The sequence below is a fragment of the Dasypus novemcinctus genome, chromosome 11 (genome assembly GCF_030445035.2).
Source record: "Dasypus novemcinctus isolate mDasNov1 chromosome 11, mDasNov1.1.hap2, whole genome shotgun sequence".
NCBI lineage: Eukaryota > Metazoa > Chordata > Mammalia > Cingulata > Dasypodidae > Dasypus > Dasypus novemcinctus.
The window spans coordinates 10,956,865-10,983,833 of record NC_080683.1 but is presented as its reverse complement, the minus strand read 5'-3'; the positions used below and the strand labels follow the sequence as shown (position 1 = coordinate 10,983,833).

Below are 26,969 nucleotides of genomic sequence, written 5' to 3'. Positions count from 1 at the left end.
CACATAAAAAAAACAATTAAAAATGCAAGAAAGGAAAAATGTAATAATAGAAAAAAAATTTTTTAACTTATTAGACTTTTAAGAAAAGTGCAGAATTAGAAATTTGGATAATAGTTCTGGGGAATTCACCAAGAATACAAGGCAGAAATAACAGATTTTTTTAAATGGAAGTGCAATTAAGTGACAAGGAGCATAGATTGAGGGTCTCTCATATATTAAAGACACTCAAATATTTCAAAGAAATATATTTATGTTCTAAATAATTTATTAAATATATTTATTAAATGATACGTTATTATTTACTTAAAATAAATATATATTTCTAATTAATTTCAGATAATCATATTATCAACCTGAGTTATGGGATTATTTTGTAAATGCCAGAGATGTTCAGGGATCATTCCTAATTCTGAGTGTGCAATATGGAGGGCAATTAATTCATCCCTAATAAAATGCCTGTTTGTACAATTTTCAGAAAAAAGGAGATGTAATTGAATGGATCACTGATAAGGCTGTATACTCTTGAGTACCTCAATATCATCCTTGTTTTTAAGGAGAGGTGCTTCCATAATATTTCTAAGACAAAAAGAATCGGACTCCACATCAAATGGGGTTCCAGTTAACTCGGATATTCGTTCCCAGTGTCTCTGCTTCATCGCCTTATTTGTCATCATTTCTAATAGAGGACATGACTCACTGAAATCATCAATTCTTTTTTTGAGATCCAAAAATGCTTGCCAATCTTTAAGTCCTTTTGGAAGTTTACGACATCTTTCAGAAAAAAAAGATTAAAAAATTATTTCACGTATACATTTCTTCAAAGGTTTTATGTGCATAGCACCATATATCAGTTTGTGAAATATCTACAAGATCCTAAGATAATAGGCACTACATATTTGTAAGCTTAATTCATTTGAAACTTACCTGTTTTGAAATTCCTGCAGTTCTGCATTAATTTTTTCAATATCTACATCTCCCCAAAGCATTTCATAATAACCACTAATATTGCCCATGACAGTATCATACAATCCATATAGCTTCTGCAGCAAGTTGAGCTCCTTTCTGGAAAACAAAATAATTAAGTCATCACATATTGTGTACTTTTTTATAAATTCTATTTTTGGATAGGTAGAATTTATCTAATTAAATATTTCATACTCTTTGTAGATAATCTCATCAATACCAAATGCATACAATGATATTGATTTCCAATATAAAGTCTTGGTTAAAGATCAGTCAAATAAAGTGAAGTTTACAGTTCTCAAAAATTCTAAATCCTTCTATGACTGGCATTAACAAATGGTTGAATTATTTTTGTAAAAGAAAGCCTCTGATTTTTCTTGACTAACTTACTGTACCTATCATTTCAAACAATGCCATTAAAATTTGATAACAAGAGCATAACTATAGGTAAGGTTTGACTTGATTTCTTTCATCCAAATACAAGTTGGATTTTTCTGAGAGCATTTCCCTAAACTAAGTCCTGGTCTGTCTTTAAGTTTGAAGTTAAACATCACTTTCCTATAAGAAGCTTGGTTCATGTGCCCACTTGGAATTATATGCACAAGAATAGTAAAAGGAGGGATTCCAGGTTCAAGTAAAGAAAAAGTTCTTCATGTGTAAAACACTAAATTGACCACTCAACTGTGTCTGTGGGTTCTCCCAGGAATTACTCAACCCTTAGCAAACCATAAGGGCCACTGGACCTGATTTTAGTTTCTTTTTTTTTTTTTTAGCAGTTCTATCTATGAGGATTAATATTCCTAACTTAAAAATAAAATTTACTTATATTTTTACTGGAGTAAAACACATTCTATTTTGTGATTACCATAGAGTCCACTGGGCCCTTTTACAAATCTAAGACATTCTACAATCTTAGTTATCTTATTTTTCCAATTGTTGATTCATTTTGCTATTTCATCATCCTAGCGATTATTTCATTACTTCTCACTGATTTTCCCCTATGCTAAAGTGACTCAAACAATGAGGAAACAGAAGAATGGTGAGATCAACTAGAAGAATGATAAGCTAGTTGAAAAAAAACAATCATATTGCATCATGCTTCAGGTTTCTTATTGTGTTGCCCAGAATACGCATCATCTTTCAAGAAAGTATAAAAGAATGAACTCTGGACATACCATCCTTGAGTTTTTTGATATTTTGTTTGTTAATCTTTCATTTAATAAAACTGAGAAGTCTGAAATTTTCATTTTCTACCTAAAACAGCAAAGAAGAGAATTGACAGAGGAAAATGTTTCTCAAGTATTAAACAGAAAAGAGTCAGAAAGCAGCTCTCTAGACGCTAGTTTTGATGGCGAAATTGATCATTTAAGTGAAATCTCAGACTGAGTCTTCAGATTATGATAACCTAGATGAATTTTATTAAACTCAATAATTTATGAAGGAACAACAGATCAATAGCAGCAAGGGTTTCATCATGCAATATTTTGCAACAAGAACCAAGAGCATCCCATTTTGTGAAAAAAATCAGTGACTGTTCTTTCATTATTAATGATGTTTGCAGAAGTTTTATTTGATACGGTTCATAAGTGGACAAATGTTGAAGGCAGATGTGTATACAAAGGAAATACATGATATAGAAATGAAAAATTCATTGATCATTCTAGATGTAAAATTAAAATGTTTTGTATTCATAGTGCCTAGAAGATGGCAGTCATTATCAGCATCAGCGTTTTCAATAGTCTTGCATTTTGATCATGCAGATGTAAGAAAAATCAGAAGTAGTAGTAAGTTAGAACCTATTAGAAAACCTAGAATCAGTGCTTACAAGATGTGTATGTGCCATGTTTATACAAGACTGCTATGAGCAGTTAGTCGCAGTCAAAAGATGGCCCCTATGTTGTGTGTATGTATATATAAATATACACCAGAACATTATGGTATAGAAGTTTGGGCTTGCTATGCTAAAATTCTCATTAAATTTTCTAATAAAATTGTTTTCCACCATTCCTTTTTTTTTTTACTTCTGTAAATTATTCATAAAGTTACTAAAAAATATAAAAAGATAAAAAGGTCCAAAAGATAAATGGTGATGATTATTTTTCCAGGTATACTGAAGGTTAAAACACTGAATCCCAAACTGAGTGTGCATAAAAATTGAAGCAGGTTAGTATAGGGAATGAGGGAACATGAGTCACAGCTGGGACCTGGCACAGACCATAGCCGTGAGAGCCCACCTGGAAACCCTGAGGGAAGGCTGCTTCTAAGAACGAAGCCAGAAAGACCCCGGAAACAAAGCCCCTGAGACCCTGGGAACTTCCAGGCTCAAGGCAGGCCTCCCCATTGGTCCCGGATACCTCCAAACAAAAGCCCTCCTCATTGGTTCCCCAAGAGCTAACAGCAGGGGATCAAACAGCTGGCCCCGCCCCAACAGTAGGGAAGGAGACGAGTGAAGAGCCGCTTTAACTAAAGCAACCGCAAGGTGCTCCTCTTTGCCTGTAGGTAGCCCACATCCATATCTGAGGCATGTACTTTTCTCTTTTCTCTTGTTTCTCCATAAACTCTTTTTACTGGCCTTAACTATACTGGCATATTCGTAAATTCTTTTATGCAACATAGCCAAGAACCTAGAGGAATCCAGCACCTTCTGAGTTCAAAAATCACCTAAAAAGTGTGTAAAAATGTTGATTTCCCAGGACCCAACCCCAGAGATTCTAAATCAGAAGTCTGGGAAAGGCCCCCAAATCTGCAATTCTAACACAATGGACTAAATTTGGAGAACTGTTTTAGTAAAATAGTAGAAACCACCTACCTTAAATAGTTAAAAGCATTAATTTTTCTTCAATTTCAGTCTATTTGCCATGAAATTTTCATGCTGTAATTCTGAGGCATGCCAATATAAAGTTCTTTTCTAAAGTCAGTCCCCTAATAAGCTAATACAATTGTTTAAAGCTTGCCTTTGAGAAAAAGTTATATTAAAAATTCAATAAAATATACTTGTCTAAATCTTAGATCTGCCATTATTTAAAATCTGTTAAGTTACTTGGCCTTCAATCTCAATAAATTATTTTTATCCAATGGGAAAAAGCATTATAGCATAAATGCAATACAAAGGGATGGGAAAAGGAGGATGATTATTCCCCTAAATAAACAAAAGTTATTCAAAAGTGCTGTGCTTCTGCACAATCATTAACACTGTCCAAAAGAATGAAAAGAAATAAAGAAAGCATAGGCTAAATAAAAGCCACGCACACCCAGAATTTTTGCAATGTATTTTCTAGTTCCCTAGAACATTTCTTTTGCATATGGAGACTATGTATCTAAGTGGTCAAGAACAGCCAGGAATAAGGGGAAATTTTAGGATTTGATGGTGACACGATTCTTCTAATGGTCAGTATTTAATTATTTGTACTTAACATTTGTCCATCTTCCAAATTTACCTGGTTTTGTGTAAAACCTCATAGTCAGTCACAGGTAATCCAAAAAGTTGTTCACCAGATGAATATGTAACAAATTTCCGCCACAGATCATCAAAACTGGCCTATGACAAAGGTTTGTGTAATTAGTTGAAATATAGTCAATTGGAATATAAATTAATATATATTAAATTATACTTCATTGAAATCTCATTAAACTAGAATTTATTATAATTGGGATAAAGCTAGGTTGAGGTTTATTTAGTAATATCTATAAAACAAAGATTTGTGAAGCAAATTTATATCAAGCTGTCAGAGGAAAAGTTAAGCATTTAGGAAAACCAACTTTATAACTGAGGGTTAAGAATTAACATATAATTATGACTACTGAATCATTATATAGATGCCTTTTTATTACTAATGGTAAAAATTATCTGAAATTACTGAAACTGGCTAGAATTAGCCTATACCTGTTATTGAGATGGTAATTCTAGACTGGCCTTACCCTTGTTTATGGTTATCCCAAAACCAGACTCACCCTCGGGTATGCTTACCCCTGTGATGGTAACCACTCCACCCTCCTCTGTTTAGTATCCATCTGAAAAACCTTGTAACTGACCTTTGTTCTGTATCCGCCAGAGGCCTTGGATCTCTGATAACGGTTGTAACTTTATGACTCACCTGGGTTTGGTACCCACCCTCATCCTGTTCAACCCCTTAATGTTATTAATGAGGGAACCTGTGCCAACCCCACCCCTAATTATTCATGGGCATCTGACATTATAAAATAACAAAAATCAACGCAGTTTCTCAGGAGACAGTTTGGGGGGCCTCAAGGCCACTGACCTCCTTTGCTTGCACAAACTTTTTCTCTTTGAATCAGTTATTGGTGTTTACAGCGCATCAGAAAGAAAAGAACCCATTTTTGCTCGGTATCAACTTTCAAGCATTCAAACACATCCATTTTATATAAAATTATTTCTTTAATGAATGAACTGGTCCCCAGAAAACCTATATTTCAAGTTTCCATAGACCTATCTGAAAGTAAGAAAACTGTATTTTTAAAAGATCTATAATTCAGGCTTTTTTCCCCACTAGTTTATACTTGGCCATCTCTCCTTCAGGAGTTCTATTCCGTAAAGTTTAGTGTAATCTATTCACCCCTGTTTTATCTACATTCAAAAAAAAATCTATAAAGGGAAGATTCAATTTTAACACCATTTGAAATAATTATAATAATTTAAGTTAGCAAAGTTAATGCACATGTCCTTTAATTTTTTTCTTTCAAATTGGAATTTGAATATCCTACAGTTAGAATATACTAATAACGTCTTTAAAGCATAAAAGCAAATAGAAACAATTTACCTGTGATAAGATATGTGCACTCTACCTAAATGGTTTAAGATATCAGTAAGGACCCTAAATTCCCAGGCCTGGAGATTATCTGGTTTCAGATCTCACAGTGCTTAATAATATGGATCTGACAGATAGATCAGCATATTTTATAGAAGCAGGAATGTTTAAAGTGATAGATACAGAGGGAAGGCAGGGAAACTATATATTTGTCAATATTTTAAATCTTTATTTCTATAATTTTATTGTACTGTACCATTTTTTATCATGCTACATATCAAAGAGATGCTTGGAACTATAATAAGGTATACACTTAGGTTCAAAATCAGTCTATTTTCTAAAAATACAAAAGGATATTCTGTGGAAATGACCATGTAGAGACAGAAAAAATCAATTATATCACTTAGTAAATTAGAATACAACTAAAATTTATATGTACTCTAAACATTAACTTTTCTATTATAAGTTAAGACATAAATTTCCCCCTAAAATAATTTTTAAAGTAACAACGCATTATCAATGTAACAAATAAAGATGTTTTACCTGAAATATCTGTAACCTGTTGCTAGCTTCTTGGGGTGGTATATTTGGAACCATGGGTCCTTCCTGTAATTAATATTATAATCTCCATTTTAATGCTTAATCGTATGTATTTGTCACTTTATTGGGCTTATCTATTATTTCCTTTTAAATAATTATACATCATTTTTACAATTAAATGGTCTAATTCTGCTCCTTTACATGAAGCTTTCATTCATTTTTTGTAACAGCTTTTTTACTGAGATATATTTCACTTACTATATAATTCACCCATTTAAAATGTATAATTCAATGGTTTTTGCTTCCATTCTTTTTTTTTTGTTTTTAAAATTTGTATTTTGATATAATTTCAAACTTAAGAGAAAATTGCAAATATAATACAAAATTAATAGAGAGAACTTCAATATACTTCCTACCCAGAAAACCAGATTTACCAACTTTTAACATTTTGCCACATTTGTTTCATCTTTCTATCATCTATCTATCTATCTATCTATCTATCTATCTTCTGAACTTTTAATAGTAGGCTCTATATATCATGCTCCTTTACCATTTAGAACTTTCATGTATATTTCCTAACAAAAAGGATATTCATTTAGATAACCACATTAAATACAATTACCAAGTTTCCATTCATTTTGAAAGGACCTTGGCAAAGTTAATGGAAAAATATGACAAAAGTGTATCCTGTATGGTATTTGTACCATGAGAGCTCTGTTAAATTTCATTTATGATTATAAATGATGATGCAGTGGTTGTATTTTAGAATAAATTATATAGAGTTCTGATAACAGCTTTCTTTCACTAATTGTTCAGCCCAACATAGACATAGAGAAAAATATATGTTGACTATTTGGCAGAAGCAGAAGATAGTCTCTGGTGGCCATAACCAAGAAAATCAAAGGAATAAAAGAATGTCCTATATAGTGGCATACTAAAATGATAAGGGCTATTCCCCGTGGAAAAAGAAAGGGTATTAACATCTGTACAATCATTATTATTATAGATATGCTAAATAAAAGTCTGAATTCCCAGTATAATGTACTGATAGGGTACTCAAATGTTGATTAATCCAACTAAAAGAGATAAGTTTAGTATATGTAAAAAAATAAGAAATGTGTTATATAAGTAGCACCAGCGGCTTAAATCATCTTATGAATCCAGTGCAAACACTGAAAGAAAGTAGAATGTTTAGTGGGGTTAAATTCCAACTTCTGAGTTTAATTTCAAGAAGTTCTACATTATCAATTTATGGAACTGATAGAAATATGACATGATTTTCAGTGATTCTTTGGTTCTCTAAAAGCCAGTGAAATTGTAAAAATGATTGAACGATACTCTGGTATTAGAGTGCTTACACTTTCCAACAACTCTATTACATTTTCAGCTATGAGAATCCTGGCCCTAAGAAAAGACAAGACCAGACCCCTTGTTCCTTTCACAATCTCCAAAGTAAATGGTCCTTTCAACAGTCAAAATTTTTTTTTCTTCACAAAACACGGCTACTGGAGTAGCTAGCCTTTTTTTTTTTTTTGATAGTTGTGAATATGCACAATGTACAAATCACAATGCATTCCTCAGGGTTCACCACTTTCATTTCATATAAACATATCACAGAACTACTTTTTTTTTTTTGAAGTAAAAAAGGAAATTTTTTCACTCATGGTTTTGAGGCCGGGAAAATGCCCAAATCAAGACATTGTTAAGGTGATGGTTTCTTTCCAAAGACCAGATGTTAGCAATCCTTGGCTCTTCTGTCACATGGTAAGGCACTTGGAGGTACCTGATGGTCTCTTCCTTCTCTTCTGAGTTTCACTAATTTCAGTTTCTTGCTTCCGTGGTTTTCTCTCTCTTTGAATTTCATTCTCTTATAAAAGTTTCTAGTAATAGGATTAAGTCCCATCTAAGGAACATTTTAACACACAGAATGGAGATAGTTAAATTACCATTTCATATGAGTCTGCAAAGTTAGCGACATCCTCACGAAAAACTTCCACAGACTCTAGTAGATTGCTTTTAAACTTTGGCTGCACTTGAACTAGTTCATCTTGTACAGAAACCTAGGATAAAAAAAGAATGCTCAACATTAGGGTGAAAGTAATCTATTAAAATGAAAAATACACTTCTATTCCATCAAGTTTATTTCACAGATGTACTACATGAACAAAGATATCTCTGCAATGTTTTTTGTAACAAAAATAGACAACCCAAATGCACCAGCAGAAGACTCATAATGTTCTAGTTCATGGCCCAGGACACAAAGTAATTGTCTTTGTAACTTAGAAAACAGTTTTCCAACTCTGGTCATCCCTGTAGTCTGAGATTGGCAATCGTTAGTAAGTTCCATGGTTGTAGTAGGGGGAAGTTAGGAGAAGTTCCCTAAAACATAAGGATAGAATTCTGGGTATGAAAAATAGAAAATGCCTACCACAATGGTCTTCTGCATAAACCTTTCGTAATAATAACACTTAAGTCATGCTTACTCTGTCAGGTTCTTTACTTAGGTTAACTCATTTAATCCTCACAACAACTCTGTAGGGTAAATATTAATATTTTACCCATTTTGCTGGTCAAAGAGCTGAGACACACAAAGGATAAAGTAACTTCCTCAAGGTCCCAGCACTAATATGAATCATAGTCAAGATGCAAAGCCTGGCAGTGTGGCTCCAGTCCAAGGTTCCTGCTCTTAATTGCTCTAAACAATACATCTATCTAGGATGGAATATATACTACTTTAAATTTGACAGTGATTGCATCATAGAACAGTATTTCTCAGCTTAAGGATAGGGTATACCAAGAGTTAAAGAAGTAGAGAAGCAACCCAAACAAATTTTTTTCCATTGAGCAATAATAGAAAATTGGGTTTTACTAAATCTGAGTGGAGGGATCCCCATTTCCTTTCTAAGATTCGCTCTCCTGACTAACTAGTAAGCATTTTTCAAAATAAGTGATTAGCCAATATTGAATATAAATTTAAAGAAATATGAATATAAGAAGCATTTTATATATATTACCTCAAGTTAGCCTCATAGCCAGTATATATAGATATTATATATTAATATTTCTAAAAGATCATATGAAGAAACTGAGAAGACTAAGTTATTAGTTTGCCTTAGATATCCAATTGGCTGGTGGTGGAGCTGGGATAAGAAACCATACTCCCAATTTAAGCTCTGTGTTCTTACAACTTTGCCTTCGTGCATCAGTAACAAATCTTCTCATAAAATGAGAAACTTTAAGCCAACATCCAATTTCATTAATATTCAATAAATAAAATTTCAGTGTACTTAAAGAATATGGACCTCCCTTGGAGTTCCTTTTTTTTAGGAGGTAGCAGGGATTGAACCTGGGACCTCATACATGAAAAGCAGGCACTCAACCCACTGAGCTATACCCACTCCCCCAGAGTTCATTTTAAATGTCTAATTTGTAGTATGTGAATATTTACCAACTTCAAAAATATATTAAGCATGCTTCAATATGGGTTCAACAATTATAACAAATGTAGCACACTAATAAAAGATGTTGTTAATGTGGGAAAGCAGGGGGGAAGGAGGTGGGGCATATGGGAATCCCCTATATTTTTGATGTAATATTTATGTAATCTAAAGCTTCTTTAAAAATTAAAAAAAATATTTTAAAAATATATTAAGCAATGCTTAGAAGGAAATTTATAGCTATAATTGTTTACATTACAAAAGATATCAAGTCAATAGATTAGCAGTTCACCTTAACCAACTTGAAAAATTAGAACAAACTAAATCCAAAGTAAGCAGAAGGAAGAAAATAATAAAAACTAGAGCAGACATAAATTATATAGAGAATAGAAAAATAATAGAGAAAGTCAATGACCTAAAAGTTTCTTCTTTGAAAAGATCAACAAAGTTGGCAAAACTTTAGGTAGACTAACCAAGAATAAAGGAGAGAACTCAAATGACTAAAATGAGGAATAAAGAGGGGACTTCACTAGTGACCTTACAAAAATAATGAGGATTATAAAGTGTGTGGGTTTTCTGTGGACCCCAGAAAATTAAGTTCTTAAGTTAACCCATTCCTGTACCTGTATTCCTATTGTATCTTGAGACCTTTTGGTTAGAATCAGTTAAGAGGCCTTTGATCAGATCAGTTTTTATTACATCACTTACCTTGAGTGCCTTTGGTTAGCCTGGGGTGCCCAGTGTGGGTCCAAATCCTCTTACTGGAGTCCTTTACAAACAGAGGGCTAAAAATCCACACACACAGAAAAAAGTTGCAGAGGCAGAGAAGCCCTGAGAGGCTGAGAGAGGTCCTGGAGATATTTTGGAACACGAAAGCATGGAAAGAGGCCTTGAGAGGCTGAAGAGACAAGAACCAAAGGAAAAGGAAGAGGCAGGCTATTACCTGATTGCCCACATCTGAGCTCGGGGAGAGTAAGCCTGGAGGAGAAGGCAGAGACCCAGACAGGCCAAGCAGCCAGTGTGTCCTGCCATGTGTCTGGAGTCCAGGGATGCCAGCAGCTGGACTTCAGTGAGACAATATTTCTGATAATGTCTTGATTTGGACACTTACATGGCCTCAGAACTCTAAGATTTTAACCTAATAAATTCCCATTGTAAGAGCCAATCCATTTCTGATATATTGCTCCCAGCAGCCATTAGCAAAACTAAAACAGAAATTGATACCAGGAAAGTAGGATGCTGCTGCTTTGCAAGTACCAAAAATATTGGAACAGTTTTATAAATGGGAAAGGGGTAGATTCTGGAAAAAATATGAGATGTTTGATAGAAAAGGCCTAGATTGCTTTGAAGAGATGGGTAAAAATAAGACGCTAAAGTTAACTCTGATGAGACATTAGACAGAAATGATTAATATGGAAGGAAAGTAATCCTTGTTTAAAGTGGCAGAGAACTGGGAAAAACTGACTCCTGATGTTAGACGGGAGGCAGAATTTGAAAGTGACAAGCTTGGACATTTAGTTTCTAAACTAAATGTAGAAAATGCAGTCTGGCTTTTCCTTGCACCTTATAGAAAAATGCGAGAACAAAGGGATAACCTGAATTCCTAAGCACAAAAACACAAAAACAAAGGGATAACCTGAATTCCTAAGCACAAAGAAACAAGAAATTGATGGTTGGGAAATTCTGAGCTCCCAGAAACTAGTACCCAGAGAATAGAAGCCCCATGTGAGGATTAGCTGAACATGGAACCAGCACATAAAAGAAAAGTATGACCCAGCATATCACAACAAATTAGATAACTTAGATGAATGAACTAATTCCTAGAAAGTCACATAAACTACTGACACTAACTCATGAAGAAATACAAAATCTGAATAGACTTAAAATAAGCAAAGAGATGGAATTAGTAATTTTAAAACTCCAGTGAAGAAAAGCTCAAATTGAGATGGCTTCACTGTTGAATTCTACCGAACATTTTAAAGAACTATTAACATCCTTTGCAAACTCTCCCAAATGACAGAAAAACACTTCCCAATTTGGTCTGTGAAGCCAGTATTATCCTGGTACCAAAACCAGAGAAACAAAAAAATAAAACTGCAGATGATTATCCCTTAGGAATATTGATGAAAAAATTCTCAACAAAATACTAGCAAATTGAATCTAGCAAGAGGCAAAATGATTATACACGCAAACCAAGTAATATTTACTCCAGAAATGCAATGTTGGTTTAATATCTGAAAATCAATCAATGCAATATACCACCTTAATAGAAATAAACAATCAAAACCATATGATCATCTAACCAGACACAGAAAAAACATATGACAAACTCCAACACCTTTCATGATAAAAACACTCAACAAATTATCTTTTAAAAATCCACAAAAATACCATACTTAATGGCGAGACACTGCATACATTCTCATTAAGATCAAGAAAAATGAAATGATGCTCTCTCTCATCATTTCTATTCAATGTTGTACTGTAGGTTCTTGCCAGGACAATCAGGCAAGAAAAAGAAATAAAGGCATTCAGATTGGAAAGAGACAGGTAAAACTATCTTATTTACAGACGGCATTATCTTGTATATGGAAAGTTCTAAAATAGCCACACAAAATAATGATTAGAACTAATAAATGAGTGCAACAAGGTTGCAGGATAAACCCCGGGCTTCTGGACCCATGTGGAGCTGGCCCATGCACAGTGCTGCTGCGCACAAGGAGTGCCGTGCCACACAGGGGTGTCCCCGTGTAGGGAAGCCCAACACGCAAGGGGTGCGCCCTATGAGGAGAGCCACCCAGGGTGAAAGAAAATGCAGCCTGCCCAGGAATGGCGCTGCACACACGGAGAGCTGACACAACAAGATGACAAAACAAAAAGAGACATAGATTCCCATGCCGCTGACAACAACAGAAGTGGACAAAAAAAAGAACACGCAGCAAATGGACACAGAGAACAGATAACTGGGGCGGGGAGAAGGGGAGAGAAGTTTAAAAAAAAAAAACCTTTAAAAAATCATTATACAAAAAAAATCTATTTCTATAAACTATCAAGGAAAAATCTGAAAATGAAATCATGAATTTCATTTACAATAGCATCAAAAGAATATATACTTAGCAATAAATTTAACAAAAGAAGCACAAGACTTGTACACTGAAAACTACAAAACATCACTGAAAGAAATTAAAGGTCTAAAATGGAAAGGCTCGCCATGTTCATGTATCAGAAGACTTAGCATTGTTAAGATGGCAATACTCCCCACTTTGATCTACAGATTCAACACAATCCCCACTATATCCCAGCTGCCTTCTTTGTAGAAACTCACAAGGAGGTTCTAAAATTCACATGGAAATGCAAGGGACCCAGAATAGCCAAAACAATCTCAAAAAAGAAGAACAAAATTGAGGGACTTACATTTCCTAATTTCAAATTTTATTACGAAGCTACAGTAACTAAGAGTGTGTTACTGGCATAAGGACAGATATACAAATCAAGGGAATAGACTTGGAAGTCCAGAAATAAGCCTTTTCATTTATTGTTAATTGATTTTTAGCAAGGATGCCAAGAAAATTCATTAGTGAAAGGACAGTCTTTTCAACAAATGGTGCTGGGACAAGTGGATAGCTACATGAAGAATAAAGATGGTGGACCCTTAACTCACACCGTATACAAAAATTAAATCAAAATGGATCAGAGACTTAAATGTAAAAGCTAAAACTATACAACTCTTAGAAGAAAACATAAGAGTAAACCTTTATGATCCTGGATTAGGCAATGATTTCCTAGATATGATATCAAAAAGACAAGTGATAAAAGAAAGCAGATAAATTGGACTTCATCAAAATGAAAAACTTTGGTGCTTCAAAAGACACTATCAAGAAAGGGAGGCGGCGGACTTGGCCCAGTGGTTAGGGCGTCCGTCTACCACATGGGAGGTCCGCGGTTCAAACCCCGGGCCTCCTTGACCCGTGTGGAGCTGGCCCATGCGCAGTGCTGATGCACACAAGGAGTGCCCTGCCACGTAGGGGTGTCCCCCACGTAGAGGAGCCCCATGCGCAAGGAGTGTGCCCCGTAAGGAGAGCCGCCCAGTGCGAAAGAAAGTGCAGCCTGCCCAGGAATGGTGCCGCACACACGGAGAGCTGACAAAAGATGACGTAACAAAAAAAAACACAGATTCCTGGTGCCGCTGACAACAACAGAAGCAGACAAAGAAGACACAGCAAATAGACACAGAAAACAGACAACCGGGGTGGGGGGGAAGGGGAGATAAATAAATAAATAAATAAATTTATTTTTAAAAAAAAGAAAGGGAGAAGCCAAATGACAGAATGGGATAAAATATTTGTAAATCATATATTTGATAAGAGACTTGTATCCAGGATTTATAAAACATCCGTACAACTCAAAAAATAAAAAGACAACCCAATTTAAAAATGAGCAAAGTATTTAAATAGGCATTTCTCCAGAGAAGATATACAAATGGAAATAAGAACATAAAATATGCTCAACATTATTAGCCAATATGGAAATGAAGGACTGGTACTTGATAAGGAAGAGCCTTAAAAACATGCTAAGTTAAAGAAGTCAGTCACAAAAGACTACATGTTGTATGATTACATTTTTATTAAATGTCCAGAAAAAGGCAAATCCATAGAGAAAGAAAATAGATTAGTGGATGCCAGAGGCTGGGTGTGTGGAGGGTGGATGATGGAGAGTGATTACTAATGGGTACAGGGCTTCTTTTGGGAGTGATCAAATATTCTAAAGTGAAATAATGGTGATAGTTGCACATCTCTGTAAATATTCTAAAAATCAATGAGTTGCATACGTTAAAATAGTTAATTTTATAGTATGTGAAGTTGTTGTGGAATTTAAGAGAAGTTCAATTATTTGAGAATAGAGAGGCCAGGACTCAGGAATGATTTTGAGAAGGAAAAATGGTTTATTGACGGCCGGCCGGACTCGGGAGCTTTCTGTTTGAATCCCGAGCCCCGAACAAGATTTTCAAACGTCTTTTATACAGAGAGGAAAGGCCAAATGGTCCCTTTGTTTCAGTTCTCAATAGGCTTCAATTAGCATATATCTCTTTCACATCTTAGGTAAGCTTTTAGCAAGGACTCCAGACATTTTAGATAAGCCTTGGTTTTTGCATTTCCCCTAAATACTTAAAGTTTATAGCCCTTGCTTTGTTAAACATTTCCTGGGACTGGAGCCTGCTGTCACCGTCCCTAAGGGCAGGACTGCAGCCTCTTACCGTTCCACACCCACAAGTCAAACAACTTAGTTATTTCTGAAGAGACACAAGTCAAACAGCTTAGTTATTTCTGAAGAGACAAAGAGCCTTCCACCCATAGCCCACATCAAAGTATACCTCCATAATGCTGTTACAAATAATATCTATTAAGCTTTAAAAAAGTATGAAATATGTTTTCTCTAGACTTAAGAGCAATAAACAATAAGATAAATAAATCTGTACTTACAGCTTTGCTCTGCAATTTGTTGAAAGAATATCTCAAGGTATCAACTGCTTCTGATTCCTCTTTGGTTACTTCAACTTCGAATCTGTTTAAAATAGCATAGGCTTCCTGCAGAGTGGGGATGGAGTTCAGAAACATCAGAGGGGAAACTATTTAGATGACTTCTAGAAACATAGCCAATGTATTAGCAGAAGAGAGCATATTCTAAAAAAGTGCTTACCAAAATTAAACACATACAAAAAGCACCTCTAGAGTCTCACCAACTACCAGATACTGATTCTTGATTCTAGGCCCTGAGATGGGCACTTAATAAGCACCTAAGTGATTATGATGGAAACATAGTCAGATCACATTGAGAAATACTATCCTAGAAAATACTAGGGAACCATTTTTTATCTCTCTCTCTCCCCCCTTGATTTTGAGCCAAACCAATGTAACATATTTTCTCAAACTTTATTAAAATATGGGTTGGGTAGATAAGAAACAGAATAAAATGATGACATGGAATATACTCTGAAAAAAAGAAAATTGAATGATAAAAGGGTTAGACTGACAATGGCTTTATTAGGAGAATTTATGCTGAAGAATTAAGCTTCTGCAACTAGGAAAAATGATATGGTAAATTCTTAATACTTAAGGTCAGCATCCAAAATTCCCAAATACTAAGATTTTAAGAAGTAGTAAAGGTATAAGCCCATTAGCTATCAAAGAAAATAAACTCTAAATGGGTTCAAAAGCATAAAATGGTCATGAGCACTGGGTACCAAGAGGTGGCAATGGGAAGTGAGTCTCCCTAGGCACTGAGGGCAATAAGGGGGTTCACTGTCTAGAGAGAATTTTCAAATAAAACCAATTAAATTCTATCAGATTTGTATTATCACAAAAACCAGAAATTCTAAACAATGTTAGTAATTAAATACTTGTGGTAGACAGAATAATGTCCTTCCCATATCTCTGGAAACTGTAAATATGTTACCTTACATGTCAAATGGGGCTTTACAGATGTGATTAAATTCAGGAATTTAAGATTGGGAGATTATCCTGGATTAACCAGGTTGTTCAACATCCATCATGCCATCAAAAATGCCCATATAATGGAAAGAGGGAGGCAGAAAGTCAGCATTAGAAAAGACATAACACAGAAACAAAGGCAGGATTGATGCCATTGCTGGAAGGGGCCATGAACCAAGGAGAACTGGCAGCCTCTAGAAGCTGGGAAAGGTAAGGAGCAGATCTTCTCCTAGAGCCACCAGAAGGAAAGAAGCCCTGCCAAAACCTTGATTTTAGCCCCATTAAGACCTTATTTTGGATTTCTGACCTCCAAAACTGTAAGAGAATAAATTTGTGTTGTTTTAAGCCACTAAGTTTGTAGTAATTTGTTATAGCAGGTATAGGAAAATAATGAAATACTCCTCTCTGAAAAATATCTTTTGTGTTTTTGCTCAGTTTACTATTGAACTGGGTGGACTGCTTCTACTACCCAGCTCTTGGTATGCCAATGGTCATGAGTGAGACCAGTAACTGGTCACTAAGGAAAGTCAAAGATATATGGGGATTGGGACTGGCATGACAGTGTCATAAAATTCCCATAAAATGTTGGTGTCAGCATCAAAAACTGAACACTGTCTAGCCTAGTATGGCATTATTAATATAATATTCCTTTATAAACTGTTTACTGTTAAGAATTCTCCCAAAGATAAAAACATCAAAAAGGAGGAAAAGGCAGAAAGTGTCATGAAGTAGATAAAGAAATATGTTTACAGAATCACATATCAAAAGTATGTCTCTATTTTCCCCCCAAAAATAGCATTTCAAGAAAGAAAAATACAATCATCTCTTACTTCAATTGGTCCTAAAGTCATGTCCATTTGAATTTCATTATCACGGATAGAAGACAAGGCTTCCATTGCAAATCTGACATCATCTAAATCACGAATAGGCCTAGATAACTTTTTTAAGTATTCATTGATAAATGCAATCATGTCTGACATTTTCTTTTTATATTCTTCATTCAAATATCGACAGAGTAACATCTTCCATGCCTTAGCCTCAATTGATAAGGCCAATTTCATTGGCCCTGATAAAGACAAGAAAAAGTCAAAATAAGTACAATTGACATTCTGAAACTATTCACTTTACTTGTAATCAGAACATCTATAACTGCACTGTCTGTTTTGATCATCACTAGCAACGTGGCTATGGCCCAATGAAATGTGGTTAATCTGAATTAGATGTACTGTAAGGGCAAATACACTCTAGATTTTGAAGACTTAATTTCCAACTCATGTATGTTAAACTATGCACAAAAAGGACATCACAGCCTAAGAGGAAGAATATCTGAAATTAGTTCTAGCACTGTCCTGCGTGAACCTTGCTCTGTTTCTGGCCATCCCATTAGCAGCCCTCACTCATTCCTTATTTTCCTCTAGATATCCCAACACAGTGGAGTGAAATCTTTTTTTGTCTGCCAGACCCTGCCCCAAATTTACTTTTCACTCCACCCTTACCTCATTCACATAGCTAGAGTATATGTATAAGCTGACCTGTACCCTGGGCTTCTGATAGTCCCAGGTCAGTCCTAACCTAGAACAACCAGAGTCCTTCCCTAGAAGTTTGGAATGAGACTTGAGGGGGAGCCATGTGGTCTAGGGAAAAGGAAAAAAAAAAAAAAAAAAGACATGCACAGAGAGAAGAAATGCAAGGCAGAGAGAAAGGACTTCATCAGATTCCTCAACAGTCCCTGGTTCTGGTCCATTCCTAAACTAGCCCAATTACATTTTTTATTTTGTGATTCATCTTTTTTATCTTAACATAGCTTACATGGGTTTCTTTTCCTTGGAGAAAAAAAAAACACTAAAAAACAAAACAAAAACAACAGGTCAAACTAGTAAACTCTACCTTATCTACCAGTCCTTGCCCATTCCACTTTTCTGCTCTCAATACCCCTATACACCCCAGCCCCAACAAGCTACAAACATCAATTGCTTCTTTCCCAATTTCCAGCAGGTAAACTGGTAGTACTGTGCTGCTTGAGAAGAAGCACACAGCCAGTTTATTGTCTGAGGCCATGAGCTCACATCTCATATGGTCCTTACTTCATGGGCCTCTTTTCAGTTCCCAAGGATTCACTTTGATATCCCCTTTCATTACATTCTCATCATCTCTTCCCTTTTATAGTTTCGTCTCTCTAAAAACAAGTCCCCAGGGTACAATAATACTATGCTACAGTTGCTTTTTATATTAGAGATCATAGTGCTAACCACTAGGAGGAAACAAACAGAAAACTTGAAAATAATAATAGACTACAGTTTCCAAAACTCTATAGAAGTTCTTGTAATCATTGCTCCTATGGACAGTTTCTGATTTCTAGCTAAAGAATCACCTCAAATACCTGTGATTGTTCACCAGTTAAACCCCTTCTTTACAGATATAATAATATTAACCATAATAACATTAAATATTTATCAAACATCAACTATTTGGCCAGGTACTATGAGAAGGGTGTCATATGAAGTAGCTCATGAGGTAGATGCTGTCATCACCACCTTGTATAGTAAATGGAAGTTAAAGAGATCAAGGAGTCAAATTCCACAGTCACTTTTACACCAACTCCTTGAGGATGGATCTGAAAACATACTTAAAGTCAATAGCCAAACTAAAATAGGTCATTCACGTTATCTTTTGAGAAGAAGAAGCTTTCCACAAACTTATGACAAGACTGTTCTATAACCATGACAAGTAGCCACCAGAACTCATTTTAATCCCACACAGTAGAACAACTCACCTCAGTTCACAAGCGTTTGAAATGTGTTGGTGATTGAATCACGCCCCTCAAAAAGCTGCTAAAATGCAAGCCAATCAGAGTCAGTCCCTCACTTCCAGAAGTCAACCAATTGGGAAGGACTCACACCAATAAACAGGCCTCTGAGTGCCAACTAATCAACAATGGTCTCACCTAAGAAACCTCACTTCTACAGATGTTGTTAGCCTGTCTACACCCACATCCTTAAACTCCCATGCTACCCAAATACCCTATAGAAAACTAGCAGTCTATACTGCGGGGGACAATAACCAGCATAGTTTTTTTTTTATAGGAAGCAACAAATTCAGCTTTGTCTTTTTATTTCAGATATTGAGTAGTGGTCTCATCATCTTTTGCACTCTAATTCCAAATGGATTACCATCTCAGGAGACCTCAAACTGACTACTACTATCTCATACACACAAATTCCTCCTCACAGTATAAGGGTGAGGCCACATTGGGAAAACAGGAATAGAACTACATAGGGAGGTCGGAATTGCAAGTGCCTTCAGATAGATAAATGACTTAAGGCAGCCTCCAAGGAGAGTGCCAGTAAATAACTCAGGACTGCCCACAAGAAAAGTGCCAATAAATAACATGGGGCTTTTAGAAGAAAAAAATAGATACTCTATCTTCAGCTAACCACAGTGTTCCGCTTCTGTGCCTGCTTGCTTGCTCGTAACCCCCACCCCTCCTGAAAGGCTATAAAAACACCTCTTCCCTGAGACTCGGGGCTGCTCTTTCCTCTGCGTAGGATGAGACAGTCACTGCGTAGTTTTTGTTATGTGACTATCATACTGAAGAACCAACCTCTGTAGTGTATATATAGTAGAACTATATTGGTGACCCAGAATTATTTAATATTTCTAATATTGTACCAAGGTAGCTTAATAATTGCTTGCTACTAAATAAGGTGACATTTCATATGAAAATATGGAAATTTTACATAACTATTTTTAAATACCTGTATGCAATTCAAGTGCTCCTACGACAATAATAGGTGTCAACTCTTCAATCTCCTGTTCGAAAGTAGCATAGTGTAGAATTTCTGATCTGATTTCAGTCAGAGAGGGGTTGTTAGCTAAAAACTCCTGTAGTAAGGAAACAGTTATTCAACGTTTAAATTTTTTTATTTGAATACTTTTTATTATGGACATTTCCAAGTATACCAAAAAATAGAATACAACAACAAATCCCCAAATACCCATCACCCAGAATCAATGATCAAAATGTGGTCCTACTTACCTCTCTTTCTCCCTTCCTCCATCCCTCCCTACTTCTTCTCCTCCTTTCCTTTTTAAAAATGTATTTATTTTTATTGTAGTAAAACCTACATTAAAAGATAATTTTAACCATTTGTATGAATACAATTCTGTGACATTAAGTACATTGACAATGTTGTGTAATTTCCACCTCTATTTCCAGAACATTTTCATCATCCCAAACAGAAACTTGTACCTATAACTCCCCATTCCTCCCTTTCCCCAGCCCCTGGTAACCAATATTCTGCTTTCTGTCTCTATGAATTCAGTTATTCTAGGTATTTCATATAAGATAAATTATAAAATATTTGTCCTTTTGTGTCTGGCTTGTTTCATTCAACATGATCTCTTCAAGGTTCATACATGTTGTAGCATCTATGGTGTGTGAATATATCTCAATAAAACTGCCTTTATAAAAAACTACAACCACTCAGCCATTCAACTAAAAAACAGAAGACAGTAAAATTCAAACCCATTCTTTTGCATACAGATTTCTAATTGTTCATCACCATTTTCTGAAGAGACTATTCGTTCCCCCATTGAATGGACTTGACACCCTTGTCAAAAATCAACTGGCCTTTGATGGGTGGGTTTATTTCTGGGCACTCCATTCTATTCATTGGTCTAAATGGATATGGACATCCTTATACCTGTACCACACTGTTTTAATTACTGTACCTTTGAAGTAAGTTTTGAAATCTGGTAGTGTAAGTTCTCCAACTTTTTTTTTCTCTTTCAAAATTGTTTTGGCTATCCAGAACACCATACAAGTCTATATGAATTCGAGTATCAGCTTTTTCATTTCTGCAAAAAGGATTCTGAAATGCTGATAGGGATTGCATTGAATTTGTAAATCATGTTAGGTAGTACTGACACCTTAACAATAGTAGGTCTTCCAATCTATGAACAAGGGGGGTCTTTCCATTTAAGGTTTTCTTTAATTTCTTTAAGTAATGTTTTGTTGTTTTCAGTGAATACAACTTTCACCTCCTTGGTTAATCTTATTCCTAGATATTTTATTCATTTAGATTCTGTTGTAAATGGAACTGTTTTCTTAAGTTCCCTTTTCATATTATCATTACTAGCATATAGAACCACAACTGATTTTTGCATGTTAATCTTGTACCCTGCAACTTAAATGAATTCATTTATGAGTTCTAATAGCTTTCTTGTGGATTCTTTAGGATTTCATATAGATAGGATCATGTCATCTGCAAACAGGAAGTGGGTTTTTTTTGGTTTTTGGTTTTTTGTTTTTCGAAGCTGAATTTCTAACATTTGCATTGCATTTTCTTTCTTTTTTTTTTTTTGTCTTTATTTATCTTTTTAATGTTACATTAAAAAAATATGAGGTTCCCATATACCCCCCACCCGCCTCACCCCAGTCTTCGCCCCATAACAACAACCTCCTCTATCATCATGAGACATTCATTGCACTTGGTGAATACATCTCTGAGCACCGCTGCACCTCATGGTCAACGTCCACACCATAGCCCACATTCTCCCACAATCCACCCTGTGGGCCATGGGAGGACATACAATGTCCGGTAACTGTCCCTGCAGCACCACCCAGGACAATTCCAACCCCTGAAAATGCCCCCACATCACATCTCTTCCTCCCACTCCCTACTCCCAGCAGCCACCATGTTTTGTTTCAGATTTTCATCTGTTTATTGTTCCCCCCTTATTTCACAGACATTTTCATTTTGCCATTTAGATATTTTTTTCTTCTAATGTAAGGTTATTTCAAGAGTAGTTGAAGGAAAACGAATATTTCAAGTTTTCACTTTTTTTTTGGTCTTCATTTGTTTTTTTAATGTTGCATTAAAAAAACATGAGGTCCCCATGTACCCCCCACCCCCGTCACCCCACTCCTCCCCCCATAACAACAACCTCCTCCATCATCATAAGACATTCATTGCATTTGGTGAATACATCTCTGAGCACCGCTGCACCTCATGGTCAATGGTCCACATCATAGCCCACACTCTCCCAGAGTCCACCCAGTGGGCCATGGGAGGACATACAATGTCTGGTAACTGTTCCTGCAGCACCACCCAGGACAACTCCAAGTCCCGAAAACGCCCCCGCATCACATCTCTTCCTCCCACTCCCTACCCCCAGCAGCCACCATGGCCACTTTCTCCACACCAATGCCACATTTTCTTCTATTACTAGTCACAATAGTTCATGAATAGACTATCAGTAAGTCCACTCTAATCCATTCTCTATTCCTCCATCTTGTGGACCTTAGAATGGTTGTGTCCACTCCACATCTACATCAAGAGGGGGCTTAGATTCCACATGGATGCTGGATGCAATTCTCTTGCTTTCAGTTGTAGACACTTTTGGCTCCCTGGTGTGGTGGTTGACCTCCTTCACCTCCATGTTAGCTGAGTGGGGTAAGTCCAATAAACCAGAGTGTAAGGAAGTGTTTTAAATCTTCCATTCCAGTTTGGATGTCTTATATTTATTTTTCTTACCTGATTGCTCTGGCTAGAACTCCAGTACAATGCTGAATAACATTGGTAACAGTGGACATCCTTGTCTTTTTCCTGGTCTTAAAGGGAAAGCTTTCAGTCTTTCACCATTAAGAACGATGTTTACTGTAGGTTTTTAATATATACCCTTTATCATATTAAGGAAGTTTCCTTCTATTCCTATTTTTCTAAGTGTTTTTATCAAGAAGGGTTGTTGAATTTTGTCAAATGCCTTTTCTGTGTCAATTGAGATAATCATGTGACTGTTTTCCCTTTGTTTTGTTAATGTGGTATATAACATTATTTAATTTTTTTTTATGATGATCCACACTTGCATACCAGGGATAAAACCCACTTGATCGTGGTGCCTAATTCATTGGATGTGATGTTGGATTCAATTTGCTAGTCTATTATTTTTTTGAGGATTTTGCATTTATATTCATAAGATAAATTGGTCTGTAATTTTCTTTTCTAGTAGTATCTTTATCTGACTTTGGTATTAAGGAAATGATGGTCTCATAGAATGAGTTCGATGGTATTCCCTCCTCTTCAATTTTCTGGAAGGGTTTGAGCAGGACTGATATTCATTCTTCTTAGAATGTTTGGCAAAATTCCCTGTGAAACCATCTGATCCTGGGCTTTTCTTTGTTGGGAGGTTTTGGACTACTGATTCAACCTCTTTACTTGTCATTGTTCTGTTGGGATTTTCTATTTCTTCTTGAGTCAATACAGATTGTTCATACATTTCTAGGAATTTACCTGTCTTCTAGGTTGTTTAATTTGATGGCATGCAATTGCCCATATATAATCCTTTTTACATGCTATTGGATGCAGTTTGGCAATACTTTGCAGAGGACATTTTACCTACATTCATAAGGGATATTGGTGTGTAATTTTGTTCCTATGTGTTGGCTTTATCTGGCTTTGGTATAGAGGTAATGGTAGGCTCATAGAATGAGTCAGGAAGAGTTCGAAAAGGATTGTTGTTAATTCTTTTCTAAATCTTTGGCAGAATTCAGCAGTGAAACCATCCAGTCCTGAACTCTTCTTTGTTAGGAGGTTTTTGATGACTGATTCAATCTCTACTTGTAGGAATGTCTCCACCTTCATTCCTGACCTGTCCTTTCTCATGTTTTATCAGTCTGGCTAAAAGTTTGCCAATATTATTGATATTTTCAAAGAACTAACTTTTGGTTGCATTGATTCTATTGTTTTTCTATTCTCTATTTTATTTATCTCCACTCTGATCTTTATTATTTCCTTCCTTCTGCTTACTTTGGGTTTAGTTTGCTCTTCTTTTTCTAAAGTTAAGTTATTAATTTGTGATTTCTTTTTTAATGTAGGCATTTTCAACTATAAATTTCTCTGTGAGCACTGCCTTTGCTGCATCCCATCAGTTTTGGTATGCTGTGTTTTCGTTTTCATTTGTCTTTAATTATTTTCTAATTTCCCTTGTGATTTCTTCTTTGAACCAGTGGTTAAGAGTGTGCTTTTAATTTCCACATATTTGTAAAATTTCCAGTTCTCCTTCTGTTATTGATTTCTAGTTTCATTCCATTGTGATCAGAGAAGATACTTTATATGATAAAGATCTTTTACATTTTATTAAGATTTGATTTGTGACCCAGTACGTGGTCTATCCTGAAGAATGACTCATATGCATTTGAGAAGAATGTGTGTTTTTCTACTGTTGGAGTGTTCTAAATATGTCTGTCAAGGGTCACTGATACAGTGTTTTGCAAGCCCTCTATTTCCTTATTGATTTTCTTTCCTGATGTTCTATCCATTATTGAAAGTGGTGTACTAAAGCCTTCAACTATTATTGTAAAACTATTTCTCCCTTCCTTTCTGTCATTATTGCTTCATATATTTCAGGGCTCTGTTGTTAAGTAAGTGTAATATATCTTCCTGCTAAATTCAATCAATACGTAATGTCCTTCTTTGTCTCTTATAAAGTTTTTTGACCTAGAAGTTATTTTATCTGACAATGATATAGACATTCTGGCTCTCTCTTGGTTACTATTTGTATGGAATATCTTTTCCATCCTTTCACTTTCAATCTTTTGTGTCTTTGTACCTCAAGTGAGTCTGTTGTAGACAGAATATAGACAGTTCATGTTTTTTTTCCATCCAATCTGCCAATTTTTGCCTTTCAATAGGAGAGTTTAATCCATTTACATTTAAGGCAGTAACTGATAAGCAAGGATTTACTTCTACCATTTAGATATTTGTTTTCTATATGTCTTATATGCTTTTTGTTCCTCAGTTACTCCTTTACTGCCTTTTTCACATTCAGTCGATTTCTTACAGTTTATCATTTGGATTCCCTTCTTTTTTCTTTTATTTTTTTTCATTATTTTCTTAGTAGGTACCTTTGTGATTATTAGTAATGATAGCTGGAAAATGTGCTTACTAATAGTAAAATTTCTTCACTTAAGCAGCTTTGAAAATTCTAATACACTAATTGAGTGGCTTTCTATTCATCTAACTTTAGGAGTTTATTCTTTGTACTTAGTTCCCTAAAGGATATTAACCATACCTTCTTATTTCTGCTTACAGGAATAAGATCATATCTCAAAGCAAAATGAGACAGAATGACCCAATAAATCTGTGACTTTCCCCACAGACAAAAAAGCTTGATATCTTTTGAGTGGTCAGCTGAGAAAGGAGTCATGAAGAACTTGCATGTAGGTACCTGCACAACTGTCTGATCCGTGACTAATTATCTGCTGAAACCAAGACAAGTCTGAGGTACTTGAGACAATGCAGGACTAAGAAATTGCATGTAACCCTACTCACAAGACCCCTGGAAGCTCTAATGCCAACACTTGAGGTTTTTAAATTGTTTTTCTTCTTACCTACCCTCTTTTGCCTATAAAATCCCTAGCTCCCATTCTTACTTTGAACTGGTCTGAGGAAGATTTCCCCACTTCCTTGCTAGTGCACTCACAATAAATCCCCTTCTCACTGAGAAAGGTGTTTCTCCTTGTGGTGCCAGATTGGGCAGGTCCTTCTATTGGAAATGGCTGTGCTTTCAGTAACAGTAACATTTTAAACATTGTTTAGTAACAAACTAGTTAGAATAATACCAGCTTAGTTTCAGTAGTATACAAATGTTCTACTCCTATACATATCAATTTCTCTTCCTTTATAATGTTATTTTCTCAGATTACATTTTTATACCCATAAACATTGAATTTAATTGTTTTATACATTTACCTTTTAAGACATAAAAGGGAGGAAAAAGCAGTTACAGACCAAAAATACAACACAGGATTTTATATTTTCCTGTTATTACCTTTACAAATGTTTTTTATTTCTTCATAACTTGGAGTTACTGTCTAGTGTCCTTTTATTTCAGCCTTAATGACCTTTTAGCATTTCATTAGTGCAAGTCTTCTCGTAATTAACTCCTTTGATGTTTAAGCCTTAATTTCTCCTTCCTTTTTGAAGGATAATTTTGTCATATATAGAATACTTTGTTGATAGTTTAATATTACTGTTGTTACCTTGTGCATTACAAGTAGCTTCTTTTTCGCTTTGAAAATTGTCTCTTCATCATTGGATTTTGATAATTTTGCTGTAAGGTGTCTTGATATAGATCTCCGACTTCATCATGCTTGGAGTTTGTTGAGCTTCTTGTGTATATGTTCATGTCTTTAATGAGATTTGGGAAGTTTCTGGCATTTATTTCTTCTAATAATTTTTTTACCCTCCTCCTTGTCCTTTTGGGACTCCAATGATATGTATGTTGGTATCCTTGATGGTACCCCAACAGAACCTCAGGCTCTGTTCATTTTTCTTCATGCTTTTTTCTTTCTACTCCTTACAATGGAAAATTTCAATTATCTTCTCTTCAAATTTGCTGATCCTTTCTGCTGCTTGCGCAGACCTGCTGCTGAATCCCTTTTTGTGTCAATTGAGATAATCATGTGGCTGCTTTCCCTTTGTTTTGTTAATTTCAATTTTCATTTTAGTTAATGTGTTTTCAGCTCCAGAATATCTGTTTGGTTCCTTTTTATAACGTCTTTCTCTTTATCTTGTTAAGACAACATTTTCCCAATTTCCCTTAGTGCTTTAATGGACAAAGCATTGAATGTATTAAGCTCATTGAATGTATTAAGGCAGTTGATTTAATGTCTTTGACTATAGTTTCAATGTATGAGCTTCTTCAGGGTTGGTTTCTAATTATTTTTTTCCTGAGAATGGACCAAACTTTCTCATTTCTTTGTGTGCTTTGCA

General features: G+C 35.3%; 1 protein-coding gene across 1 annotated transcript in view; it reads right to left on the bottom strand.

The window, feature by feature from the left end:
• Positions 1 to 26,969, bottom strand: part of DNAH8 (dynein axonemal heavy chain 8) — a 467,072-nt gene that overhangs the window by 213,940 nt on the left and 226,163 nt on the right. Inside the window, exons 32-39 of the mRNA XM_071218442.1 lie at positions 19,950 to 20,076; positions 17,025 to 17,260; positions 15,187 to 15,291; positions 8,216 to 8,329; positions 6,273 to 6,335; positions 4,401 to 4,501; positions 925 to 1,062; positions 531 to 771 (exon numbers count right to left, since the gene is read on the bottom strand). Coding sequence (XP_071074543.1) covers positions 531 to 771; positions 925 to 1,062; positions 4,401 to 4,501; positions 6,273 to 6,335; positions 8,216 to 8,329; positions 15,187 to 15,291; positions 17,025 to 17,260; positions 19,950 to 20,076 — 1,125 coding nt within the window. The remainder of the gene's footprint in view (positions 1 to 530; positions 772 to 924; positions 1,063 to 4,400; positions 4,502 to 6,272; positions 6,336 to 8,215; positions 8,330 to 15,186; positions 15,292 to 17,024; positions 17,261 to 19,949; positions 20,077 to 26,969) is intronic.